Genomic DNA, 27,609 nt, shown 5'->3' on the forward strand with positions numbered 1-27,609 from the left:
TAAGGTTTAATGATTGTGGAGAGTACTGGGGTGTTAGTGGGTTGATGCAGGGTCTTATGGACAATGGCAAGCTGGAGATATTTAAGGTGGTTGGCAAATTCTAGTCAGTCTAGTTGTTTTAGGTTCCGACAGTGATGAGTTTGAAAGGAAGAACCTGTAGAAAATCTCGCAATATTATTGTAAGATGTAGCCAGTTTGTTTATGTTATTTTCTGAAAGATTGGTATATACAGGGGAGGCATAAAATAGAGTTGAGATTAAGTGGGTTCTGGCTATAGTGGTCCCAGCTAGTGGTGTAAGAAAGGGCTTGATTCTGTAAAGGGATCCTAGTTTTTTGTTCACTGATTTTATTGTGTTGTTTATATGACTATCAAAGTTTAGGTTATTGTCTATTGTTATTCCTAATAGTTTAGTGGTTTTGTCGGGAGAAATAACAGCACCATCATTAGATGTAAGTGTGAAATGAATAGGGGTGGAGTTACGGGTTGGTGTAAAGAGTAACAGTTTCGTTTTTTTGGGGTTGAGGAGGAGACAGCGGTCTGAGAACTATTGTTCCACAGTGTTGAAAGCTTCTTGGGTAAGAGATGTAAGTTCAGTGTGAGAGGAGGCTGTACAGATAATTGTAGAGTTATCTGCGTATTGAATGCAGGTAGAGCCTGGGAGTGCTGATTGAAGGTCATTAATATAAATGGAAAATAGGAGTGGGCCTAAAATAGAGCCCTGTGGGACACCAAGGGAGATTGGAAGGTTATTAGAGAGATTATTTTTCCAGAGTACAGCCTGTTGCTGGTTTTCAAGGTAAGATTTAAACCAATTAATGGCTAGTGTGTTAAGTGAAAGGGATTTCAGTATGTGTAGTAGGAGCTGGTGATTAACCATATCAAAGGCTTTAGATAAATCAATGAATACTGCAGAGGAAAGAATATTGTTGTTATGGTTTTTATTGATGCTGTCTGTGAAGGATAGAAGGGCAGTGGTGGTGCTATGGTAAGGTCGGAATCCATGTTGACAGTTGGTAAGTAAGTTGTTATGGAGAAGGTGGTCTAGTAGTTGCTTATGGATACATTTTTCCATAATTTTAGCAAGAGGAGATAACAGAGCTAAAGGTCGAAAGTTAGAATATTCATTGGACTGGCCCCCTTTATGTAGTGGGATAATATAAGAAATTTTCCAGATGGATGGGATAGTTCCTTCATTTATGGTTCTGTTGATCAGAATGGAAATGGGGTAAGCAATGGCTTTAGCACCTTTTTGTAGGAATTCTGCTGGGAGTTGGTCTGCTGAGGGGGTGGTAGGTTTTAGCCTTTGGAGAAGGGAGCAGATGCTGGAAGTAGATACTGGTTGTATATGAAATGGAGGGGGTGGGATTATGGTAGAGGTGGGCAGATTTGAGGTATCAGGAGATAGATGGCTAGCAAGCTTTTGGATGGTGTCTGTGAAGAAAGAGTTGATGTCGTTAGCGGTTTGAGAGGGATTGTCAGGGTTGGAGACAACTGGGTTGGGAGTGATTGATTGACCAGGGTATAGAAGTTTGTTAATACTAGCCCAAAATTTTTGTTGTTCCTTGTGGTAGGAGTGCTGTAGGTAAAAGTTCTTCTTGTCTAATAGGATGGCTTTTTTAGTAGTATTTCTATATTCTCTAAAGATTTGCTGATCTGAAGGATTTTTCGTGGAACGCCATTTTGCCCAGTATTTGTCTCTGAGAAGGATTTTTTGTCTAGTATTATTAGTAAGCCAGGGGGCTGGTTTCGTTTTATTTCTAACAGAGTGTGAAGGGGCATGATGGTCCAGGATAGCTAGGAATGTTGAATTGAAGTATTCTATGGCGGACTAACAGGAAAATTGCCGGCAGTAAGACACACACACACATCCTCCAAGGCTGACAGAACATGATAAATGAATGTAGGTCCTGGAAAAGCCTTCTGTAACAACTCATAGTATTTTTTGAGGGACTGAGAAACGTCACTGTTCTCCCACTGAAAAAACTGGCACATTCTAGCAATAGACTTAGAGAAATAAAATCCCCACAGGGACAATCGGAAACTAAGATCTCCTCTGAGCCTGTATCAGAAATCTGAGGAAAAAAATCTGACTCTGTTCCTTCATCTTCCTGTTTGGATTCAGAATGTTGAATCTTTTCAGGAAAAGAAGGATCCTTGTTTCTTTTACCAGAAACAACTTTACAATAAGGATCAGTAGGCTGAATTAAATCCTGAGCCAGACCCAGTAATCTAATCCTGTCTGAAGAAATTTGAGGAAGAATAGATATGTGCTTGGTTTTCTGTTTCTTTTTGACAAGAAAAAATGGGGCCAACAGTTTTAACTAAAGCCATCAGCTGCTTCCCCAGGGACTGACAGCATTCTGGCACAGCAGAAAAACCCTTCCCTGTTCCCTCTCCCAGGACTGACAAGACTTGCTCTCCCTTGTTTTCTAAGGAGACTCCAAGAGCTGCAGAGGACATAGTTAACCTCTGGTCCACAGTGGCTGCAGGTGCTACACCAGAGGGATCTTGAGTAAAAGATAAGTGGTCTGAGGTACAACAAATGGCCACAACAGAGTCACCCATCTGTGACTAATGTAAATCACTAGCAGTTTCTACACAGAAAATATATTTTCAGTTAGTTAACACTACTTTTAACCAGACAGAAAAAAAAAACAAGTGCTCTATTTAAAAGTACTTTACAATCTAAAGACAGTCCATTAAAACACAATAATCCTAGCTTTAAAATAACTTTCCTGAAGAGGAAAGTAATAAAACATCAATACATTTTTAAGAAAATTGTATTTTCCCCCAAAGGGAACTTATCTGCTCACCAAAGGAAAGCACAATCCAATAGTAGATCCTCAAAACCCTCACAGGCGGGATCCCTTCAGCGGCAGTAAGGTTCTGAAGGGCTTTGCGCCCAAATTTGTCTTTTAGTCAGCTCAGCTTGAGCTGCTTCACAGTTTGAACATGTGGAAGGTGCCCTGAAGCTTTGGAAGCTGGCCAGCCATTATATCCTTGGCAGGATATAACCCATACAGCTAAGGATACTGCAGTGGTGATCAATATGATGAACATCTGGGAGGATAGATCACCTTCCTATACCTTTGGATAATAAGTATTCCCCTCACTATACTGGCCACTGGGACCTTCCAGAGACAGGAGACACTATAGTTATATTTCAGGATTCTGCCTTGACGATACTTCAGCAGTTCCTCAACATACTCCTGACACTTCTGGATCAATATATTTATCTGCCAGTGTCACTGCTGGAGAGAGCTAGAACCATGTTTCTCTTTTATGGGATGGTATGCTTCCCTGAGGTGGTTAGTGTAGTAGATTGCACGCATGTTGGTATTAGGCCCCATAAGGAACAAGGGGACTGTGGTACCAAAGTAGGAAAGGCTACTGTTCCACTGGCTACTAGGAAGTGTGTGATACATGAAAGTACATCACCAAACTGTTGTTCCAGCTTCCTGGCAGTGCCCATGAGTCCCATATCTGGCACACAAGCACACTCTACCACCTCTTCCTGCAAGGTAGGCTGCCCCAAGGTCACCTTGTTGATAAGTGTACATTTTCACAATAATTAACCAAGGTATAACTAATTATATAATGTACTGCTTAGTACTAAGCCATCCTTCCCTTGTTGTGGTTCCCCCCTTTTCTTATCTTTTTTAGGTGATGCAGGCTATCTACTCCAGCCTTTGTTAATGACACTTGTAAAGAACCCTACGGGAGCTGCAGAAGAAAGGTACCATACTGTCATGTCCCAGACATAGATAATCCTTGAATGAGTGTTTGTCCTGCTAAAAGCCCATTTTGGTTGCCTTGATGAGTCTGGGAGTACCCTCCAGTATGGCCCTGATACTGCACACAGGTTGTTTACTGTGTGTTGCATTCTGCACAACATAATCATGCCCCAATAAGGTGATGAACTGCCCCATGATGACACTGCAGCTCCTAGTATAGGCCCTTCCACAACAGATGATAGTGTTGGTGGCCAGCAGGAAGCAGTAGTAAGGGAGCCCATGTGGTATGCTCTTGCATGGTATACAACTGCACAGGAAAAGAGGTAGCATCTAGTCTACAATGATGAACCATGAACACTCAGATTAGTGGTAACTTTATTACAAAAAACACAGAATATTATTAATGCATGCAGTGTGGGTGCAAAGCCTACTGTCAATGCACATCAGACAGTCCATGTTATTGTTAAAGATTTTTTAATATAGGTATGCATATGATTTATATATACTTGTTGTTAAAAAATATAGTAACAGTCATACCTAAGGTTAACCATTCACTGAGATCTGTGGTGTGAATTGAATTGGCAGCATGCAAGGAATATACTCATTTTGCACTGTACTGCCACGTGTTTTGTTTGGGGACTGCAGTGAAATATGCACATACGGTTTCTGCTGGAATGTTCATTACTTGACAATTGATATTGAACTACCTCACTGAGCAGCTTGAAGAAATTCTGTGGATTTATCCATATACTGGTGCTGTATTAAACCTTGCAGTTTTCATGAGGTGTTATATTTTACAGGAAAGGAAAGGAAATTGTGTAACATTTATTTAGGTAGTTCTAAACCTCTTACAGGCAAACCTACACCCACACAGCACAGTTTCTGACCCTTCCACAGTACTACCACTGCCCTCCTACCTTTCGCACACAACATAACATTGCCAAGCCAGGGACCGACCACAACTACCACAGGGTCTTATACCAATGATAGACATTTACCTTGTTTTCCAGAAGTTTTTTTTAAATTTCTACCTACTTCATATCCAGACAGTGTAAGCAAAATATTCCTTTTGATGCTGAACCCTCCAAGCTAGCTGACCAATACTCAAGGATAAATAGCTTCTATTGTACATTAGACTGGAAGTGGCATCTAAGGTGCTCAGTATTGAGGCAACTCTCAGAGACAGGATGATGCCTCAGAACGAGATGTCTACTATTATCAAGCTATCTTATTTCTGTCTGAGGTTTATCACACAAATCAAACACTTGATTCCATAGGAGAACATCTCAGTTGCTGCCCTTGCCTCAGTCTCTTCTCATGTGGATTATTTCAAAGTTCTTTACAAGAGACTTCTAGAGACAGGATTTGACAACATATACCTAGTGCAGAACTCCATTACACATTTACTAAAAGCAAACATTGCATTCAACATTCTTGTACCAGAACATATGGCTCTACACAATAATGGACCTCTATCAGTCATCTTGCCCACTCTGTCATTATTTGACTGTGAACAGTTCCAAGGGTGCAGCTTGAAACATGTGGTCATAAGTTACTTTTTGTATCATGTGCCATGAGTGGACTCTACAAACACTTTGACTTTTAGGGTTCCAGACTTTACCTGAAGAAAATTCTTATGCTGTACCTTTATGCTCTTATCTACTCGGATAATGAGTATTTATATACAAGGAATAAGATATAAGAAAGCAACGTTTGTGGTTACATGAAAATGTTAACTTAAAACATAAGTACTTGTTCTGAATGACTTTAGGTTAGGAATGTCTCCCCATCAACTATAACCCACAGTATATCAGGGTTCAGTCACGTAACCCCAAAATGAAATACGCTTTATTGATCTTTATATCATAAGGAGGAGAACAAACATGCAAAAAAAAAGAAGTTATGTCTTACCATAACGTTCTAGCTGTGTTGTTGATCTTCTTCCATTCATCACTGATGGGTTCAGTTCCGAGCCCTCAGAACCGAGTCGGCTTAATACCAAGCTCGCGTACACCAAAAATTCTCAAGCTAAGCTGCTACCCACAATGCCCTTCTCCCAGTTAATTCAGATTGAGTTTGCATGAAACATATAGAAGTAAAAGCAGAGGCCATTTTGGCGCAAAAACCCTGAAAACACCACAAGGACCCATAAGATCCACCAGGAGCTTTTGGAAGGGGGATGGAAGGTGGAATGTGATGAATGGAAGAAGATCAACAACACAGATGGAACGTTATGGTAAGACATAACTTCTTTATCTGATGTTGTTAATCTTCTTCCTATTCATCACTGATGAGACAGAATCCCAAGCTACCTGAAAACCTGGGTGGCCCTTATGGAAGAACATTCCTGAGTACCACTGAGCCAAAGGCCGCTCTTCCCCTGGAGACTATATCCAACTTATAATGTTTGAGGAAAGTGTGAGGTTTAGCCCAAATGGCTGCTGCGCAAATGTTGTCCATAGAGGATCTGGAATGAAAAGCAACAGAAGTTGCTATGGCTCTCGTTGAATGTTCCTCATTTGCATGTGAACATGAAAAGGCAATACAATCTCTGAGCCATTTTGATAAAGTGACATTTGATACAGCATATCCCATTTTTGGTCCAGAGAAGGAAATGAAAAGCTGATCTGACTTGTGGATAGATTTAGTCCTATCCAAGTAGAAATGTAGTTGCCTACGTCCATCCAATGAATGTAAACAGTTGTTGTTTGTCTTTCGGCTTTTCCTGGTTAGGGTTCGCCACAGCAGAACTCCGGTCCGCTAATGATTGGCAGTAGATTTTCACGAACGCCGAGGTGCCAGCTCGACATCCAACCTTCAATGAAGGCATGCCCGTTTACGTATGTCTTTCGAATGCCACCCAAATACGGGGAGGACATGCAGACTCCACACAGAAGGCACTCCCCGCACTCCAACCGAGAATCGAACGGGAGAACCTCTTGCTGTGAGGCAACAACGCTACCGCTGCACCACTGTGGCAGTATTCTCCTTTATTGGAATAATTTGGGAAAAAGACTGTGAGTTCAATGGACTGGTTCACAGACAAATCAGAAATCACTTTGTGGAGAAAAGATGGATTAGTACGTAGAGATACTCTGTCTTTATGAAAAATTAAATACGGGCTCTTGATGCATAAGGCTTGTAATTCTGATATCCATCTAGCTGATGTGACAGCCACCAAAAACAGAGTTTTCCATGATAGAAATTTGAGGTCACATTTTACAGCAGGCTCAAAAGGGGGTAAAGAGAGAGGATGCCTGATTGGAGGTCTGCTATGAAATACTCCTTTGAGAAAGGTCTTGCATAGGCAGGTGGAGATAAGTGGAATGCCCTCCAAACCATTATGAAAATTGGAAATAGCTGGTAAATGGACTTGAATGGTAGAAGCTGATGCTCCATTCTCAAAAAACCCAGAAAGGTATTGAAGTATAACAGACACCGGAGCTGAGAAGGGGTCTAGCATCTGTTCTTTAGACTAAAGAGCAAACCTTTTCCACTTATCTCTGTAATGTTTTCTGATGGATGGCTTATGGGAGTCCAGAATAATACTGCAAAGAGGTGAGGACAGGGTTTCCTGCCTGGCGACTAATGGAAGTGGAGAAACCAAGCTTTCAGCTTGAGAGTGGACAGATATGGAAGGGTCAACCCTTGGGGGTGAGAAATTAAGTCTGGACGAGTGTCCAGGATCCATGAAGGTTGTAACAGGTGAGACTGGAGGAAGGGGAACCACACTTGTCGAGGCTAGAATGAGGCACTGAGGATCACCTTGCATCTTAATCGAATTGCTTTCTTCAAAAATAGGGATATCAAAGGAATTGGAGGATAAGCATAGAGGAGACCCGTGGGCCAATCGTACGTCAGAGCGTCTCTCGGGGACTCCCCCTCTGGGGGAAAGAGGGCAAAGAAGCTGCTGCATTTGTTATTCAAAGGGGACGCAAAGAGATTGCAGCAAGGCTGGCCCCATCGGCTGAAAATTTCTGCTGTCATGTTTGGATTGAGAGACCACTCGTATGGAAGGAGGATGCATCTGCTCAGCCTGTCCGCAATCACTTTGGAGCTCCCTGGGATATGCGTTGCTATAAAAAAGCAGTTGGAAGCTATCGCCCAGTGCCAAATTCTCATGACCTCTCAACACAGGGGGTAGGATTTGGTTTCTCCTTGTTTGTTTATGTACCAGACTACTGACATATTGTCTGAATGAATCGCAATCATTCCCGATGGAAGGAGCGGATGTAATGCCTGCAATGCCAACAGCACCGCTCTCCACTCCAGAACATTGATATGCAGGTTGGCCTCTAAGCTGGACCACGTGCCTTGGACTGTCTTTCCCTGAAAATGGCCCCCCAACCTATCAGGGAAGCGTCTGTTGTCACCGTGGGGTTGGGTTGAGGAGTCTGAAAGGGGAGACATCAAAGTTTTCATCTGGCCTCATCCACCAGAGGAGATCTTGCTTGCAAGAGTTGGTAATGAAGATCTGTGAGTTTAGGGGGTGAAGATTTGCCAACCATTGGGACAATAAGAGCCATTCTAACAGTCTCATGTGTAATCTTGCCAGAGGAACAATCGGAATGGCCGCAGCCATGGACCCCACAGCCTGGAGAACTTCTCTTGCTGACACCTTTCTTTGACAGAGTATCACTCGTACTTGCAATCTTAACCTCTGAAGCCTGTGAGCTGGTAGAGATACCAAGCATGTTCGAGTATTGAAAACTGCCCCTATAAATTCCAGCTGTTGGGTAGGCTGTAAATTAGATTTCTCCCAATGAACTGTGATGCCTAGGGACTCCACTAGTGAGAGTGTGTAACGAAGGTTCATGGTCATGAGACGCTTGGTGGGGGCGGAAAGGAGCCAATCATCTAAATATGGAAACACCTGGAATCCCTGAAGTCTCAGATGAGCTGTCACCACTGCTAGGCATTTCGTGAACACTCTGTGGACCGTCGAGAGACTGAATGGCAGGGCTCAGAATTGGTAATGATTGGTTCGTAGCCAGAAGTGAAGGAGAGCGTTTGTGCATTTTGATGTAGTAATACGTATCCCAGAGGTTTATCGAGCACATCCAAACATCCTCCTGTAAAAAAGGGAGAATGATTTGAATAGTGACCATGTGGAATTTGGTTTGAACCACTGACTTGTTTACATGGCTGAGATCCAGAATGAGTCTCCAGTCCCCGGTCTTTTTCGGCACCAAAAAGAATCTTGGATAAAAAAACGGATCCGCATTCGTCTAGGGGGACTGGTTGGATGACTCTTTTTTGACACAACTTTCTTATCTCTGAAGCCACTTCTTCCCTTTGACTGGGTGGAACATCGGGAAGGTTCTTTGTAGGTTTTGGACGGGATGTTAGAGGGATGTAATAGCTTCTGGGGATTATTCTCTGCAACCAATGATTATTTGTAATAGAGTGGCAGGCAGTTTGGGGCAGAGAAAAATGAGCCTCGACTGCTTCCAGAAGAAAGCAATCGGGCAACACTTCAGGAGCGCTGATAAGACCTCCTGGAGAAAGAATCCCTGGAGTCTTGATTTCGGGGACCCCCTATGCCCTTAAAGGGGCATCCTCCACCATTGGAACCCCCTCTGCCTCTAGGGGAATCCTCACCACGTGCATTGTGGAAAGGACCTTAAGATTTTGTTGTGCCATATTTTCCCACTCCTCTGGTTTCTGGAAAAAGAACGTTGGGGCTTGGAAAAATGAAGGCCAATGGCAGACAAGATCTTTCCATCCTGCTCACACCTGGCCAGTGTGTCCTTTACTTAGGACCCAAGCAAGGAAGATGGTTCAATAGGGGCGTTCAAAAAGGAGGACTTGAAGGAGTCTGCAAGGTCACAGATGCACATCCAGGCATGATGCCTCATATGCCTGCACCCGCAGCTCTACCCGCTCCTTCGGTTGCGTGGGAGAGCAACCTCATGGACGAGTTGGAGATAGATTCAAGGCTGGAAAGTTGAGAGGCAACAATGTCTCGTGCCCCATCAGAAACTTGACCCATGAGGGCTCCAGAAAGTTTGGAAATCAGATCTCTTTGGAGTCTCGTGAAATGTGCCAAGTAGTTCAGGGACCTGACTGCAAAGGTCGCTGAGGCAAAAACTCGCTTCCCTAGTCTGTCCACAGCCCAGGACTCTCTGCTGGGTGGGTGAACAGTAGGACTTTCTTCCGCTAGATCCTTTTTAGTGGCCGCCGCCACCACCATAGCATCGACTGGAAAGCCTCTAGACCAGTGGGGATGCTCCTCTGGTGGGGAAATAGTCTTATCTGGTCTCTTGGGAATGGCCTCAATAGAATCAGGGTTCTTCTACGCATGCTGCACGATGAGCTGGACTAGCTCATTGGCAGGTGGGGTCACCCAAGAAGTAGAAGGATGAGAGAGAAAAGCCTGCGGGAAGACGGACTCCTCCAAGGAAGGGTTAGAGGGCTTCCAGCCACCCCTATGTTTCAATATTTCCAGGATGTCTCCAAAGGAGATATCATCAGGGGGTGACCATGGGGACCCCTCCCCATCATCGTAGTCCACATCCTCTGTGAGAGACTCTTCAGGAGAGTCAATGTGTTTCCTCTTACACTCCTTCTTCTGAGGAGGTTCTTCAGTGGGGATGTCTGAGGAAGACTCGGAAGGAAGAGTACGCTGAACTGGGATTTCCTGAGGCTTTTCTTCTCGGTGTCCTGGAGAGGTGGCCCGTGGTAGCTGTAGCTCAGAGGGGAGCAGGGAGAAGTTCCGACATAGGAGGAACGCTTCCAGAAAAAAGCACCCTCTCCATCACCCGGAAAATAGACCCACCCGAAAAGGAATGAGAGCCCAGAATCGAGTAGGACAACCTAGGAACCGGGGTCACACCCCACTTCATCAGACCCTTTCCCGGGGATGGAGCCTCAAGCAAGATCGGGGCAGGCATTATCCCGAGGAGAGAACCAATAAAAAATTTGGAATCGTGCTTCAGAACTGAGGATTCCACCCCCCCCAACCATGTGACTGAGGAAGGGACGGTTCCGATGTAACCGAAACCCAAAGGGGTGGCCTCGAAGCATCAGTGAGGGTCACTGTTGGTGCCGAGGAATAGGTTTCCACCAAGGACGTCAGAGCAATGGGCTTCAGAACTGATGGATCCGATGGAGGAGTATAAGTGGGAGTCCTGGGAGCAATAGACCCAAACCCAAAGTGGGATGAGTCTTAGGAACATTTGTTATCCCTCTGGCTGTCAACAGCTGATCCAGCAGGCGCACCACATCGAATTCAGAAAGACTCCTGGTGGATCTCGTGGACACTCCTGAAGGGGAGTCAGGCCAGTCCAGAAAGGGATGTACGTCTGGCCTAAGAACAGGTCCAATGAAGGGGAGTACTGGGTCCATGGTGTTTGAGTTATCGGCACCATAGTCTCTAACTTGGAGACAGGTAATAGAGGAATCAGTGACGTCAAGAAGGGACTTCGTGTCGAGGAGGCACTCGAGGTCGAGGTTATTATCAGTTCCAAAGCGATTGTCGGAACCGCCTTTGGTGCGGTAAAAGGCGAAGTTGGTGCTGAAACTATTATAGAAAGTAAGGTCGGAGCCATAGCTGACACTGTAGACAGGGCTGGTGCCATAGAGGTCGGTGCCAAAGGCGACGCCGAAGTTTCTGTAATATGTATGACATTGGATAAAGTGGCAACTGGACCAGAGCTCGGAACAGAAGCAATAGTCGTAGTCGGAGCCAATGAAGCAATTCTATGCTCCGATGAAGATTTGTGGGCCTTATGTTTATGACCAGCAGGTGAAGAGGGATCTGAATGGGGACGTTTTTTGTCCTTCACTGGATGGGTTGAGACCTCTGATAAAGGAGAGACTAAAAGGCTTTTCAAAATCAGTTTGCTTTTTCTTTCGTTCAGTGCCCACTGACTAAAACTTAGGCAAATCTGGCAAGGAGGTTTCACAAAGAGGTGAGAAACCCCCAAACAATACACACAATCGTCATGCGAGTCACTGTTATGGAGTTTGCCATTGCAGGAAGTGCAATGTTTAAACCGTAAAGTCCCTTTTTTATCAGAAATTTCCATACACATGAAAAACACACACACTACTGTGACTAAAAGGAGTGAAGAAAAGAGAAAACAAGATACCAACGATGGTATCGAATAATACCACAAGGGTAGGCGAAGGCATACCAACGATGGTATAAGAAATATCCAACGGGTAGAGCTAGATAGATAAAAAAGGGTAAAAAAAGAGTTGGATTAAGACAAAAGTTAAAAAAAAACACACAATTTTTTATAAAATATGACACTCAGCTGGAGAGCTCAGTGAAACGCTGCTATATGGCTGTGCGGCAAATGAGATCTGAGGTAACTGGGAGAAGGGCATTGTGGGTATCAGCTTAGCTCTACAGTTTTTGGTGTATGCGAGCTTGGTATCAGGCCGACCCGGTTCCAAGGGCTCAGAACCGAACCCATCAGTGATGAATGGGAAGAAGATTAACAACATCAGATGAAAAGTTGTACTTTTGCAGGAGGCAAGTCACCCCTACACCCCCTATGGTGGGGGCCTGGACCCACACACCACACTTATTTGTCTAATTATCAACTCTACTGCTACGCAACATAGGGAAAGTGAAAACACCACTGTAGTGCAAATACTGTTGGCTCACACAATACAAATCAATGCAGTTTTGATAAACCAAGATAAAAAGAAATTAAAATAAAGCTATTCACATGAGCTATACTTGCTGGAGTGCAAGGTAACCATTTATTTCCATTGATGAGATACTGCTGTTTTATCACTATTTTTTCTAGGTTTTAATTGTATTCCGCTATTTTTAGTGTTTCAGCTATAGCAATACATTTGAGAGTGAAATATATCAGATTAAACAGCTGGTATGAATCTCACAGTTTTGCCTTTACACAGCAGACATCTACATGTTCATTCGTATGGCCATATGGCTTTTGAGATTTGGATAATTAAAATCAGAAAAACAGCAACCATTTTTATGCCTTTTTGTCACTTTGTAGCACTATTTGCAATCTTCATATGCAACATTATATTATATACATGAACTATTTATCCCTACCAGCTTTCTGAAGAACAGACCATTTTAGAAATAATAGTCACTTCAGTATCTGTTGCATTTTAGGTGTAATCTGCACACATTCTGTGTGCACTTATAATATAACATCCATAAGCATATTTAAAGTTGAAAACGTAATGAAATCAATAGAATCTACACTCATTTTAATGTTGTGTCTGACATACAGAATGGGAGATCAGACAAAACAGAAGGTTGTGTTATTCCTTACCTCAAGGTGTTTTTCTGCAGAATACTGTTAACATGTTCCAGTTTTAGTGACCTCCTTCCTTCACTATTTGAAGATTCCTCTAAACTGTCCCACAGTTCATTATCATCTTCATTTTCAGAATCATCTTGATTTTCAGTAGGAGTTTTGTTCACCAACTGCTCATTTTCATGAATTCTCCTCTGCAGCTCAAACTGATACATTCTTTCCTGAACCAAACTCTCAGACTCAGAATCCAGAGAGTCATGGAGGCTAAGGTGTAAATCCTCCTCATGAGATAATGTGTTCTCAGGCACTTTCTCTGTCTTGGTGAAATGTGCAATGCGATTAACAGCTCTGAGTCTAGGAAGTGGGCTGCTGTGTGTATCCATGGCTATAAATTTCAGAATCACACTGTCTGAAGCCTATTAAATAAATTTATGATACATATATCATCTTTTATGGGAAGCTTCATATTGTTTTCTGATCTCCTCAATGCAATGAAGTACCTGAAATGCAAGTTCAGAAGTTCAGGATCATTGAATTTGTAAGATGCACACAGGTGTCACTGCTGATTTTATAGTTTCTTACTCTGCTCAAGGATCATCTTCAATTATATATATTTTCTTTCCATCTGCTAAAATGTCTGCACATACTCATTTTTCTTTATTTGTTAAGCTAAATGTGCCCAGTAGCACCTTTACACAGCAATCCAGAAAAGATAAGCACAGCATAGCACTCTAAACTATAACTGAACTAACAATGCCAAACAAACTTTTTGTGCTGTATAAACAATATGATAATAACAATAAGGAACTAGGTATTAAAGTAGGCATCACTGAAAAGGCTGAGCGCTTACAACATTAATATGAACTGCAGACAGATAGATGCTGAACAGTAGCAATACAGGAGCCAATTGTATTTCTTACCCATAACACTGGACTTTGACCTGTGTCCCATACTGGCCTTTGTTCTTGGTAACAGATAGTAACAAAATGGACTGCAAAGGCCAGCAGACCTACTTAGGTCTGTAACAATACTTAGAGTTTGAGTGGGATTAACAAATAACATTTGTAAAGAACAAATAAGGATTTCCAGTCTACAGAAAAAGGATGGCCAGTTTCTCATATTTAGAAAGTAACAAATGTGGTCTGTCACAAATCTGCTCCAGTAAAAGTAAAATTGGCAGCTCTATGGAATTTTTAAGCAAAATGACGACACCTTTGGAGAAAAATGACCAGAGAGAAATGACCCAAATGACTTAGCCATCCTGCAGGAAGGTTTGCTCAAATAAATAATTGGAGCCAAAATTATGGACTGAAACCAAATGCCAAAAATGCATTATTGTATCCTTTGTGAAGTCATCCTACTCAGAGAACTAGCACATTAAAATACACCCCTAAGAGTTGACCCAGTTGTTCGGGCTTTGGAAACTTATGCAGACAATGACCTTGCTTTTGACCAGCACATGCCCACTGTAGTAAGAAGGTCCTTCTATATTGTACAACCTATAAACAAATGGATTGTCTAGCTCTACTGATGTCACTGTTTCCCTTTACTCAGCCCCCATTAAGACAGTCATCGTGTATAATGCCCCTTTTGGTATGTAGGTTTCCAGACACATGCAACAACTGGAACACCCACAGAGATACTTTACTAAAAAGGATATAAGAGATAAACAACATATCCTACATGGATCAACTCAAAGCCCTGTCACTATACACTGTATCCTACAAACTGCTAAGAGGTGAGCTATTTCTGGTGTACAAGGAATCCTCCGACCCATTATTGAAGGATTTGAGCTACATCAGCAAGTCAAATGGAATCAGAAACACTCTGTCTATGGATCTAATCCCCTTCTGCAACATCAGCAGAACACTTTGCAGGGGAAGGTACATCTCACAGAAGATACCACTGCTCTGGAACAGATTCTCCATCCACATAAAACAAAGTTCATCCCTATCCATATTCAAGCACAACTTAGATCTAAGGATGGGAAAAGGAACATTTACCCCATGACTACCCCCTTTACTATCAGTGGACAAAGGTGGCTCCTAAATGCACTGGTCCCTTCAAATTATCTATAGTAAGATCCCAGTTATTCTCATTACAGGTAATATATAATTATTGATCATGGGATGAGTAACGCCAATCAAATGGGAAAGGTTATTTTTTTCAAACAATGTTTTTGAATTATCACTTGTGACATAGACAAATTTGCATTCATATAAAAGTAATCAAACTATATTTAACATAACAAACATTATACTTCACATGTATTGCTACATATCATATAACCTAAGCAACATTGCATAAATTATTCAATTCCTACCCTTTTTTAAACAGTAAGCATCTTTATTCATAGGCTCATAAGTTCATAGGTTAAGTACTAGGCTATCTGCCCAAGGGCATTTATAAGCCTAGCCAGAGTGTGTTGGCTTCCGCCACCCCATTGGATTAGTTCCCTGTGCCTCTGACCAGCAGAGCCATTAGTTCCCTGTGCCTCTGTCCAGCAGAGGCGCTGCAGTGATCCCCAGGGTAACTTTTCTGTTTCCCATCCACCCGTCAAGGTTTCTCTTGAAGAGTGCTAGTGAAGGGCTCTGCCTGATGTATATTGGAATCTTGTTCCAAAGCATAGGGAGTCTCTGGGTCAGAAATCTATCCCTCCAGCACATCCTATTTATCGTTGTGGTAAGGTTTATATCCCTAGAGCGTGTGGCTCTCAGGGATTTGTTTTTTTAGGTGGAGCATATCCATCAATTCTGGGTTGGACATGGCCTTGTATGTCAAGCAGAGATCACCTCTGAGTAAGCGGTATGCAACCAAGTACAGCTGGAGTTTCTTTAGTCGGGCTGCATAGGTCATCTGTTTGAGGCCAGTAATCCTCTTGGTGAGGTACTTTTGTGGTCTGTCTAGCTGTTGCAGGTGTCTTGTAAGGTACATCCCAAATGGGGCATTGTATGCTATGATGGGTCTAATAAGTGATGAGTAGAGAGGCACAATAAGCACCTTTGTTCTGGATGAGAACCCTTTTGAGATTAGGTGGGCCACGTAGAAGAATTTTCTAACCACCTTGGCAATATGATTATCAAAGGAGAGATTGCTAACTACTTGGGTCCCTAGATCCCTTATTACTTTTTCTGTATTTAGGGGACTACCACCTATGTGGTAGTTCGCGAGTACTTTGTTTTTTTCCAAAGGGGATGACTATGCACTTTTTGGCATTCAGCTTGAGGCCATGATTTTGACACCATTTATCTGTCTCAGTGAGACCCATCTGGAGGGTGTCTGAATCAGCCGGAGAATCAATTATGGCCCCTAGTTTGCAGTCGTCTGTGAACCTGGTCAGCCAAAGTCCTCCTGTGCTTGCCTGTACCTCTGAGAAGTATATACCGAACAGGAGGGGTCCTAGGACTGTGCCCTGGGGGAACGCAACTTGTAATTGGTTTAGAGTCGGACCTAGAGTCTGCAACTCTCACCATGTGGGTTCTGTCCGTGAGCCAATTTGCAACCCATCTCGTGACATAGGGGTTAATGTTCAGGTTGGTGAGTTTGTCTATAATACCAGAATGGGGAATGGTGTCGAAAGCCTTTGCGAGGTCTAGGTAGGGTGTGTGGACCTCCTTACCCTCATCTAATGCCTTGGTAACTGTCTCAAAGAAGTCCACCAGATTTAGGAGGCATGATCTGCCCTTAACAATGCCAAACTGTGTGGGGTCCAAAGTTTGGAGGTTCCCAATGTCTCTGTTAACGAGTTCCATGATGATGTGCTCCATATGCTTGCAGACCAGGCTTGTCAGGCTTATAGGGTGATAGTTTCCAGGGTCCGCTGTGGCGTCCCCCTTTGGTGTGGGATAACTGTTGCTGTATGCCACTCTGTGGGTACATAGCCTGTAGAAAGGCCGAGTTTGAACAGTGTGTTTAGGTGAGGGGTTAGTTCATTTTGGAACTCTTGTAAGACACAGCCTGGGACATCGTCCGATCCCATTGAGGCTGTGTTTTTGGCTTTGGATAGGGCTGCTTTAACCTGTGTGTCGGTGATTGCTGGGGCCTTACATTCTTCTGGTATGGTTATGAGCCCTTTAGGGGATGAGAGGGGTGTGAAGTTTGCACTGAACCTGTCTGCCAAAATGTTGGCAATATCAGTCGGTTCAGTGTATGTTGTGCCATTCAGCACCAACTCAGAGCAGATCTGAGAGTTTCCACTTAGGTTCTTGACATAGCTAAAGAACGCTTTGTAGTTATCTTTGGAGTCCTTGGCAATTTTTCTTTCAAAGCTAGCCTTGGATGATTTAATGAGGGATCGTAGTTTATTGCTGATACTGATCAGGGATGTCTTTCCTTTTAGGGATTTTGCTCTTATCTGTACTAGTTTCCTCCTTCTATTGTAGAGCCTGTTTATGGCAGGGGTCCAGCAGACTGGTTTCCATTTCTTGGAGGAGTAAGTCTTGGTTTTACTTTGGATGGCACGATCCCTGAATTCCTGCAGATGATCATAGAGTGTCTTTGTATAGGTTTCAGGCAGCTTGGACAGCAATGGCCATTGGCGTGGGGGCTGTGAACCTTTCCACCTCGGTCTTAAGCAATGTGAAGTTTGCTTTTGAAAAGATTTTCACAGTGGTTTCCTTGATTAGGGTTGGGGGCGGAATGTGAATATCCAGAGTGATTAGTCTATGGTCTGATCTAACCAGCGAGGGGTTGACATCAGGTGTGGAACACCGTTTGCCCATATTGGTGATGACCAGGTCCAATATGTTATTCCCTCTGGTGGGGGTGTAGACCAGTTGATCCAGGGCGTTCGAGTTTGTAAATTCTAGGAAGCGTTGGGCAAGGGAGTTAGTACTTGAGTAGTTTTCCCAGTTAATGTTTGGGTAGTTGAAATCACCCAGTATTAGGGTGTTTGGTAGGACCTTCATATTTCCCATTGTCTCCAAAAATGCGGAATGGGGGTCATGGGTCATGGTGGGTGATCTGTAGCAAGCTACAATTTAGATTGCAGTTTTGCCCGTTGTTAGTTGCACTTGGATGATCTCTGATGCATCGTGCTGCACCACTAACCTGGAGGTGTATCATTGATGAATATGGATACATCCCCGCCTTTTGTGTTTCGATCCGGGTTCTGTGGCCGAAAGATATGGTATGAGTTATAGCCTGGCAGTGCTGGGGTGCTCTCTGAAGCCTTAAATCAGGTTTCTGTTACTGCACAGATACCGACGTTCTCCATACTGAGGAGTGCCTCGAGTGCGTGTATTTTGAGGTTTAGACTTCTGGCGTTGAGTAGCATTACCCTCAGTGTTTGGTTACTTGTGCTATTTGCAGTGGTGGGTTTGTCTTTTGAGCCTTGCCTAAAAAAGGCACTATGTGGGCGGCAAGAGCCTTTGCCAGTATTCGAAAGCCTAAGGGTGACAGGTGCAAGCCATCTCTTGCGAAGCAATGTGGCTTGTCGAGCATGTCATCCCAGGCAGACAGATACTGGATCCCCTTTGAATGACACCAGAAACTTAGCCAATTGTTGAAGTTGATCATTTTTTCTTTATACTGTGGCATCATTCTTGGTGAGGGTAGGATGCTACTCAGGGTCAGGGTCATACCTGCCTGGGCTACATGATCAGAAAGCTCTTCCATGTCTCTTTTCATGTAGTCCAGGGAGGTATGTCTCAGGTCATTCACACCAACATGTACAATGACAAGAGTCGTACTTGTACTTGTTCTGGAGTGACCTGAGTGCTTGTGTTATGTGGCGGATCCTGGCACCCGACAGGCAGCTAACTGTAACCTTCTCCTTGTCCAGCCTAGTTAGTGGGACACCAGTGTGCCTGACTATAGAGTCGCCTATCACTAATGTGTTGGGTATGTTATTTTGCCTTAAGGGCTGTGATTGCGTGGCACACTGATTATGTGAAGTATATGTTTCATGGTTGGTGATGGGCTGTGGAGGTTGCTTGGATGTCTGCTTTGGAGGTCTCTGTTGCTTTTGCAGATTTTTATTTAGAGCCTCCGAGTATGTTTTCATGTATTTATGTGTGTTACTTGCCTGTGTTGGTTTGTTAGGTCTATGTGAGACTGGTAGTGTGTTGCAAGTATTACCCTTCTCCTCTTGACAGTCAGTTACAGTCTGGGGTTGAGAGAGCTTTGCCTCCAGTCTGGCTGTATAATTGCATCTCTCGCATATATTAGTGTTTGGTGGTAGGAGGAGAGGGTTGTCTGTGTACATGAGGCAGTTGTAATATTACCTCAAAATGCCCAGATTCACCAGTTGGACTGGAGAGTACACTGGAAACTGCCATTTGGACATGCCTGAATAGGTAGAGTGAGCTGTTTTTCTGATTGACTGGTGTGGACGAATAGAGAGCCTTGTCCTTCTGGACAGTATAAGGGGAGCTAGTGCTAGGGGTATTTAGTGCTTGTTATGAGTTTTAAGCAATTATTAAACCATCACTTACTATATAGGCAATCATATATTTATATAAGTGAAAGCGAATCACACCAACACAATCCTAGTTGCAAGCATTTTATGTCACAAACCATACTGACACACTCCCAGTTGCAAACATTATACATCGCTTATAATCTACCCAATCTTTTTTATACATTATATAGCTCATTTAAGTCCTGCTGCCTTTTAAATCTCATTCCTCCCCTGTATTATTCCCATAATTCCCATTTTTTTCCTATGTAGTTTGCTGCTACCCTTTTCTAAAGATCTCAATTTCCAGTTGTTTTATTTATTTTACTATTTTCACTGCTTCTAGTATAGCTGGTTTAGATTTTGATTTCCATATTTCAAAGGATGGCGCTGTGGTGAAGCGGTAGCATTGTCGTGTCACAGCAAGAGGTTCGCTGATTCGATTTTCGGCTGGAGTGCCGTCTGTGCTGAGTCTGCATGTCCTCCCTGCTTAGTGTGGGTTTCCTCTGGGTGCTCCGGTTTACTCCCACATTACAAAGACATGCATCTGGCGCATTTCTCCTTGGGCTTCGTTCCAAGACTTTCCCGGTAAACAAATTTTAAATAAAATATTCTAGTAATTGTCTTTGTTGGCAGACACCATTATTAGACACAGCAAGGCCTTACCATATCCGCCACATAACGCATGCACTCAAGTCACTCCACAACAAGTACAAATACGACTCTCTCATTGTCCATGTTGGAGTAAATGATTTGAGATGTACCTCCCTGGACAACATGAAAAGAGACATGGAACAGCTCTTGAATCATGTTGCCCAGGCAAATATGACCCTAGCCCTGAGTAGCATCCTGCCTTCGCCCAGAATGATACCACAGTACAAGGACAAAATGATTGACTTCAACAATTGGCTAAGCTTCTGGTGTCATTCAAAGGGGATCCAGTATCTGTATGCCTGGGATGACATGATCGACAAACCACGATGCCTTGCCAGAGATGGTCTGCACCTGTCACCCCTGGGATTCAGGATACTGGCTAAAGCTCTTGCCTATTTCTTAGGCAAGGTTCAAAGGACAAAACCACCACAGTAACAGATACAAGCATGCAAAATCTGAAGGTAATGCTACTCAATGCTAAAGTCTAAACCTCAAAATGCACTCTCTCAAGGCATTCCTAAAAATGGAGAACATCAATATCTGTGCAGCAACTGAGACCGGGTTCAAGGCTCCAGAGAGCACCCCTGCAATACCAGGCTACAACTCTTACCACACTTTCAAGTCCGGAACACTAAAGGCTGAGTAGTGTCCATATTCACCAAGGATATTCACACCTCCAGGCTAGTTGCCCAACACAATGCATCTGAAATTCTCCAGGTGCAACTAACACTAGGTAAGACTGCAATCCAAATTGTAGCTTGCTACAGATCCCTCACCATGCCCCAAGATTCTCACTACACCTTTCTAAACATATTGGAAAATATTAAGATACAACCAAACACCCCAATACTGGGTGATTTCAACTACCCTGCCATTAACTGGGAAAACTGCTTGGGTACCAACACCTTTTCCTAGTGATTCTTGGAATTCATAAATTCCAGCACCCTGGATCAACTAATCCATTGTCCCACCAGGGGCTCCAATATCCTAGACCTGGTCATTACCAACATGGAAGATAGATGCTCCACATCAGTGGTCACCCCCTCATTCGTCAGGTCTGACCATAAGCAAATCACCCTTGACATCCACATCCCACCCCCACCCCCCAGAAAGGAAACCTCCACAAAAAACTTCTCCAAAGCCAACTTCATGCTACTCAAGTCAGAAGTGACAAACTTCATGATACCCATGCAGACGGGAGCTGAAGGTTCGACTGCTGAATCCTACACTAAGGCACTGTATGAGTACATCCACTTGTGCATGAATCATGCCATCCCAAATAGAATCAAGATGCTTTTCTCCAAAAAAAGGAAGCCGATATGGCGGTCCCCTGCCATAAACAAACTATACAACAGAAGAAAGAAACTGTTGCAGAAAAGAGGAAAATCCCAGGATGCAAAAAACTCCCTTACCAACCTCAGTAAGAAGCTGAGATCCCTCATAAAATCCTCCAAAGCTAGTTATGAAAATAAAATTGCAAAAGATTCCAAAGACAACTACAAGGCATTCTATAGTTTTGTCAAGAATCTAAATGGCAAGGCTCAGTTATACTCTGAGCTACAACAGAATGGCATTAAATATACTGATCCCAAGGATATTGCCAATATCCTGGCAGATCGATTTAGTGCCAACTTCACCTCCCTCTCACCCCCTAAAGAGCGCATCTCAATACCAAAAGATTTTAAAAAATCCAAAAGGCACAAAAGGCAGGAGACACCACGCCAAAACTTGTAGAAGACAGTGATAACAGTATTAAAGCCTAGGGGCCTATCTGCCCCAAGTCTAATTATCTACCTAGTCTCTGCACATTCTGTATCATTACTAATATCCCCTCCCCTTACATTATTGCTAAGTATTTGTAGTGCCATAAACAAAAACTTATGTTTTATATTCTTGACATCAGAAAATAAGGCATTAGAGTCCTTCTGAAGTTTGATGTCTGAAACATGCTGAAATATCCTGGTTTTAAACATACTATTCGTTTTGCCAACATAGTATGAATCACAATTCTGACACACTGCTAAATATATTAAATTCTTAGTACTGCAGTCTGCATAATCTTTAAAATAATAGTTCTGTCCTGTCCTGGGATGCTCAAAGGAGCTCTTTTTCAAAATATATTGACAGGCTTTGCAATGATGGCAAGGAAAAGTACTTATCTTCCTAGTCGTACGACCACTATGAGCATTGGTCTTAGGCTCATGGCACAGCATGTCCTTCAAGTTTCTGTTCCTTCTAAATATAAAACTGGGATCTTGACCTACTACCTCTTTTAACCTCATATCAGTTTATAGTATTTTTGAATGCTGCCTCACTATGTTACAGATGTCACCCACGTCTCCACTATAGGTGAAAATCATGCTAACCTTGTTCCTAAGGTATGGCATGGGTGCATACTGTCATAAGTTAGCAAACTATTATGCCAACAAGTTTTCCTATATAAAGATGTAGCTATATGGCCATCTTCATTCTTAGTTAGCCGTACATCTAAAAAAATCTATCTCTGAATTAGAATAATTGACTGCGAATCTAAAAAAGTCAGTACTCGCCTCTAAATATTCAACAAAAAAAGATAACTCCTGATCTGTGCCTCCGCATAAAAAGATGTCATTCACAAAACAGGTATAAAATCCCAGTTTGTCTGTCCATGCATGTAGTTTATCAAAGATGGTAACATCTTCTCAATATGCCAGTATTAAGTTGGCATAAGAATTGGTGCAGGGTGTGCCCATGGCTACACCCTGCTGTTGCCGATAGTAACTGCCTTGACACAAGAATATATTATGTTCCAGTACAACATTTAAACGTTTACATATCCTCTGAATACTATCATTATCTAACTGTGTTTTGTTAATGAGTACATTCTGTATCGCTGAGATACCGTATTGATTATTAATCACAGTGAAGAGACTATTAACATCCACTGTAACTAACAAATAATTCTTATCTAATGCTGTATCCCAATATGTTGATAAAGCTGTAATGAAGTGCGCAGTATCTTTCAATATTCCAGGGAATAAACTAAGAACAGGTTTTAAAGCACATTCTATCCATATCGAAATATTTTCAGTCACCCATCCCCTTCCTGAAACTATAGGTCTAAGGGGTGGGTTTGATATGTTATTATGGATTTTTGCTAAAGCTTTAAATTCAGGAATCACTGGACATTCTACCCATAAAAAATATTTCAAACCATCATGTATAAGACCTACCTTCTGTAGGTTAATAAACTTAGTCTTTACCTTGTCAATAAAAGCTTTAACCATAATAGGAGGAAGTTTACCGAATGTGTGGTCATCCTCCAATAACATATTCAGTTTATCACAATAAAAACATTTGTTCATAACAACCACAGATCCACCCTTACCCGCTGGCTTGATAACTATTCTATCATCTTTCATTAATGAATCCAAGGCTAACCTCTCTTGCTTAGTAAAGTTATAGAACTTCCTTTTCCTACTATTGTTAATATACATTTCAATTTCCTGTTCACACACATGAATGTAACCATAGTTGGACTAAAAACAGGCATGAAATCACTAGGTTGCCTCAAAACTTTTGAATTATCTTCTAAATTTCTATCAGTAAACATAAATTTCAGTGTAGCATTCCTAGCGAAACACATTAAATCTAAAATAATTTGACTGTAATCCGCCATCGCATCCAGCACAAAAGTTAAACCTTTGTTTAGCGCATATTCTTGATCTAGTGTAAGATCAATGTCAGATAAATTGTACACGATGTTATTATAATCACACACAGTCAATTTGAAGTTCTCTGTCGCTTCTGTTCATGTTGACTCGAAAAGATCCGTTTGCGTGAGGTCTTTTTCTTGACCGCTACCGGGAGCATGGTAAAAGTCTTGTTGCTGGCAAAAGACAAGGAAGACTTAGGCTTAGCCCCTGTTCTAGCAAACACTTGTTCATTGTTTGATTCCATGCCTGCTGTGTCTTGAACGCCTTGTAGACTGGTCTCACGTTGCATATCATAGCCATAGTAACAGCGTCTGGACTAAACGCCGCATTGTTAGAAGGAATCATTAATTTGTTCATGGTGGCATTGAGCTCCTTTTCAAGTTGTTGATTAGGAGCTGGTTCCCTAACATTGACCGCTGAGGACGTATTAGCCGAATTTGCCCTGTTCCTCGGCCTAGCAAAAATATCGCCCTTGGCAAAGTCATTGAAGCCTCTGACAAGTTTCTTAATTTTGACTTGTTGTAATTTGGCGTCATACGAAGCAACTGCACACACTATATTTACCATTCTCTCCATATGATGCTCCTCTTTGAAATGACCCTGTATGTTTTTCTGTAAGGCTTGTACAGTTTTAGGTATTTGTTGTTCTTCTGGTTAAAAATAATATAGCAACAAGTTCATATAAGATAGGCTTGTCTGTAGATTGATCTCCTGCCAACATGCCAAAAGGTCAGGATAAAACTCCCCTTGCCTAGGCATACAAAACACATGTAAGCTTCTTGGTACTATATTATATTTGAGACAGGCTTCTAAATGAAACCTTAGCCACTATAAACGTTTAAGCCTCATAATATTCTTATGAAAACTTGCTGTTAGCTCTTAAAACTCTGACTCACCCATCACTGCGGAGTCTTGTTCAGGATCCAAACCCGCCAAACGTTGTATATCCACATTTTACAACGGATTTGTTGTCAAAATTACACCTCTCTTCAGAGAATCCATACTGCCATGCGGACGATAAGCCAGTTCTATCTCTATGCTTCATGGTTCAGACATGTGGGCAGGAAAACAGTATAAAATCCAAAAGTAAACCACAAAAAAGTCACCTGCACCAAAGTCACTCTGCCAGTAAACAAGATATAAATCCAAAAGGCACAAAAGGCAGGAGACACCATGCCAAAACTTGTAGAAAACAGTGAATATTTATTAAAACAATAAAATAAAATAAAAAGTGCACTGCTAAGCGCTTTCAAGCTAACAAGCCCTTCATCAGATAGTGCATACCTAACAAAGCCAGACATTTAAAATACTCATTAACCAATCAGAAAATCAGTATTTTACTCTCCTTTTTCTAAGGATGGGTTTTAAAGAGATAACAGTATTTAAGCCTGGGGGCCTATCTGCCCCAAGTCTAATTATCCAACTAGTCTCTGCACATTCCGTATCATTACTAATATCCCCTCCCCTTACATTATTGCTAAGTACTTGTAGTGCCGTAAACAAAATGTTATGTCCTATATTCTCCTTGACATGAGAAAATAAGGCATTAGATTCCTTCTGAAGTTTGATGTCTGAAACATGCTGAAATATCCTGGTTTTAAACATACTATTCATCTTGCCAACATAGTATGAATCACAATTCTGACACACTGCTAAATATACTAAATTCTTAGAACTGCAGTCTGCATAACCTTTAAAATAATAGTTCTGTCCTGTCCTGGGATGCTCAAAGGAGCTCTTTTTCAAAATATATTGGCAGGCTTTGCAATGATGGCAAGGAAAAGTACCTATCTTCCTAGTCATATGACCACTATGAGCATTGGTCTTAGGTTCATGACACAGGATGTCCTTCAAGTTTCTGTTCCTTCTAAATATAAAACTAGGATCTTGACCTACTACCTCTTTTAACCTCATATCAGTATGTAGTATTTTCGAATGCTGCCTAACTATGTTACAGATGTCACCCACGTCTCCACTATAGGTGAAAATCATGCTAACCTTGTTCCTGTTTCCAAAAATGCCTCTTTGTTCTGGAATGTTATCCACTTCATTCACATTCCTGTTAAGCCATGGTCTGGCTATACTTGTTCTTTTATTCTTACTATCTTGCACCAAGGGCATAACTTTCTTATGCTTATATCCCCTTTGGCTGAGGTTAGCTTGAAATTTCTCAACCTCATCTTGTACCTTATATCCTCACTAAACAATCTCGAAATTCTACAAACTTGGCCTTTTACTATATTGTCAAAGGTATGGTGTGGGTGCATACTGTCATAAGGCAGCAAACTATTACGCCAGCAAGTTTTCCTATATAAAGATGTAGCTATATGGCCATCTTCATGCTTAGTTAGCCGTGCATCTAACAAATCTATCTCTGAATTGGAACAATTGACTGTGAATCTAAAAAAGTCAGTACTCGCCACCAAATATTCAACAAAAGAAGATAACTCCTGATCTGTGCCTCCCCATAAAAAGAAGATGTCATCCACAAAATGGGTATAAAAACCCAATTTGTCTGTCCATGCATGCAGTGTATCAAAGATGGTAACATCTTCCCAATATGCCAATACTAAGTTGGCATACGAATTGGAGCAGGATGTGCCCATGGCTACACCCTGCTGTTGCCGATAGTAACTGCCTTAATATTATTATATTAACAATAGTAGGAAAAGTAAGTTCTATAACTTTACTAAGCAACAGAGGTTAGCCTTGGATTCATTAATGAAAGATGATAGAATAGTTATCAAGCCAGTGGATAAGGGTGGATCTGTGGTTGTTATGAACAAATGTTTTTATTGTGATAAACTGAATATGTTATTGGAGGATGACCACACATTCGGTAAACTTCCTCCTATTATGGTTAAAGCTTTTATTAACAAGGTAAAGACTAAGATTATTAACCTACAGAAGGTAGGTCTTATACATGATGGTTTGAAATATTTTTTATGGGTAGAATGTCCAGTGATTCCTGAATTTAAAGCTTTAGCAAAAATCCATAATAACATATCAAACCCACCCCTTAGACCTATAGTTTCAGGAAGGGGATGGGTGACTGAAAATATTTCGATATGGATAGAATGTGCTTTAAAACCTGTTCTTAGTTTATTCCATGGAATATTGAAAGATACTGCGCACTTCATTACAGCTTTATCAACATATTGGGATACAGCATTAGATAAGAATTATTTGTTAGTTACAGTGGATGTTAATAGTCTCTTCACTGTAATTAATAATCAATACGGTATCTCAGCGATACAGAATTTACTCATTAATAAAACACAGTTAGATAATGATAGTATTCAGAGGATATGTAAACTTTTAAATGTTGTACTGGAACATAATATATTCTTGTGTCAAGGCAGTTACTATCGGCAACAGCAGGGTGTAGCCATGGGCACACCCTGCACCAATTCTTATGCCAACTTAGTACTGGCATATTGAGAAGATGTTACCATCTTTGATACACTGCATGCATGGACAGACAAATTGGGTTTTTATACCCATTTTGTGGATGACATCTTCTTTTTATGGGGAGGCACAGATCAGGAGTTATCTTCTTTTGTTGAATATTTGGAGGCGAGTACTGACCTTTTTAGATTCGCAGTCAATTATTCCATTTCAGAGATAGATTTTTTAGATGTACTGCTAACTAAGCATGAAGATGGCCATATAGCTACATCTTTATATAGGAAAACTTGCTGGCGTAATAGTTTGCTGCCTTATGATAGTATGCACCCACGCCATACCTTTGACAATATAGTAAAAGGCCAGGTTTGTAGAATTTCGAGATTGTGTAGTGAGGATATAAGGTTTCAAGATGAGGATGAGAAATTTCAAGCTAACCTCAGCCAAAGGGGATATAAGCATAAGAAAGTTATGC

The 27,609-nt window shown here is 41.9% G+C and overlaps 1 protein-coding gene across 1 annotated transcript in view; it reads right to left on the reverse strand.

Moving 5' to 3' along the window:
- The window catches only part of LOC122808473 (jhy protein homolog), a 908,782-nt gene that overhangs the window by 848,380 nt on the left and 32,793 nt on the right, over positions 1-27,609 (reverse strand). The window contains exon 2 of the mRNA XM_044079431.1: positions 12,999-13,483. Coding sequence (XP_043935366.1) covers positions 12,999-13,366 — 368 coding nt within the window. The 5' untranslated portion in view covers positions 13,367-13,483. The remainder of the gene's footprint in view (positions 1-12,998; positions 13,484-27,609) is intronic.

This window comes from Protopterus annectens, chromosome 8.part0 (assembly GCF_019279795.1).
Source record: "Protopterus annectens isolate FY-2018-M chromosome 8.part0, PAN1.0, whole genome shotgun sequence".
In the NCBI taxonomy this organism is placed as follows: domain Eukaryota; kingdom Metazoa; phylum Chordata; order Ceratodontiformes; family Protopteridae; genus Protopterus; species Protopterus annectens.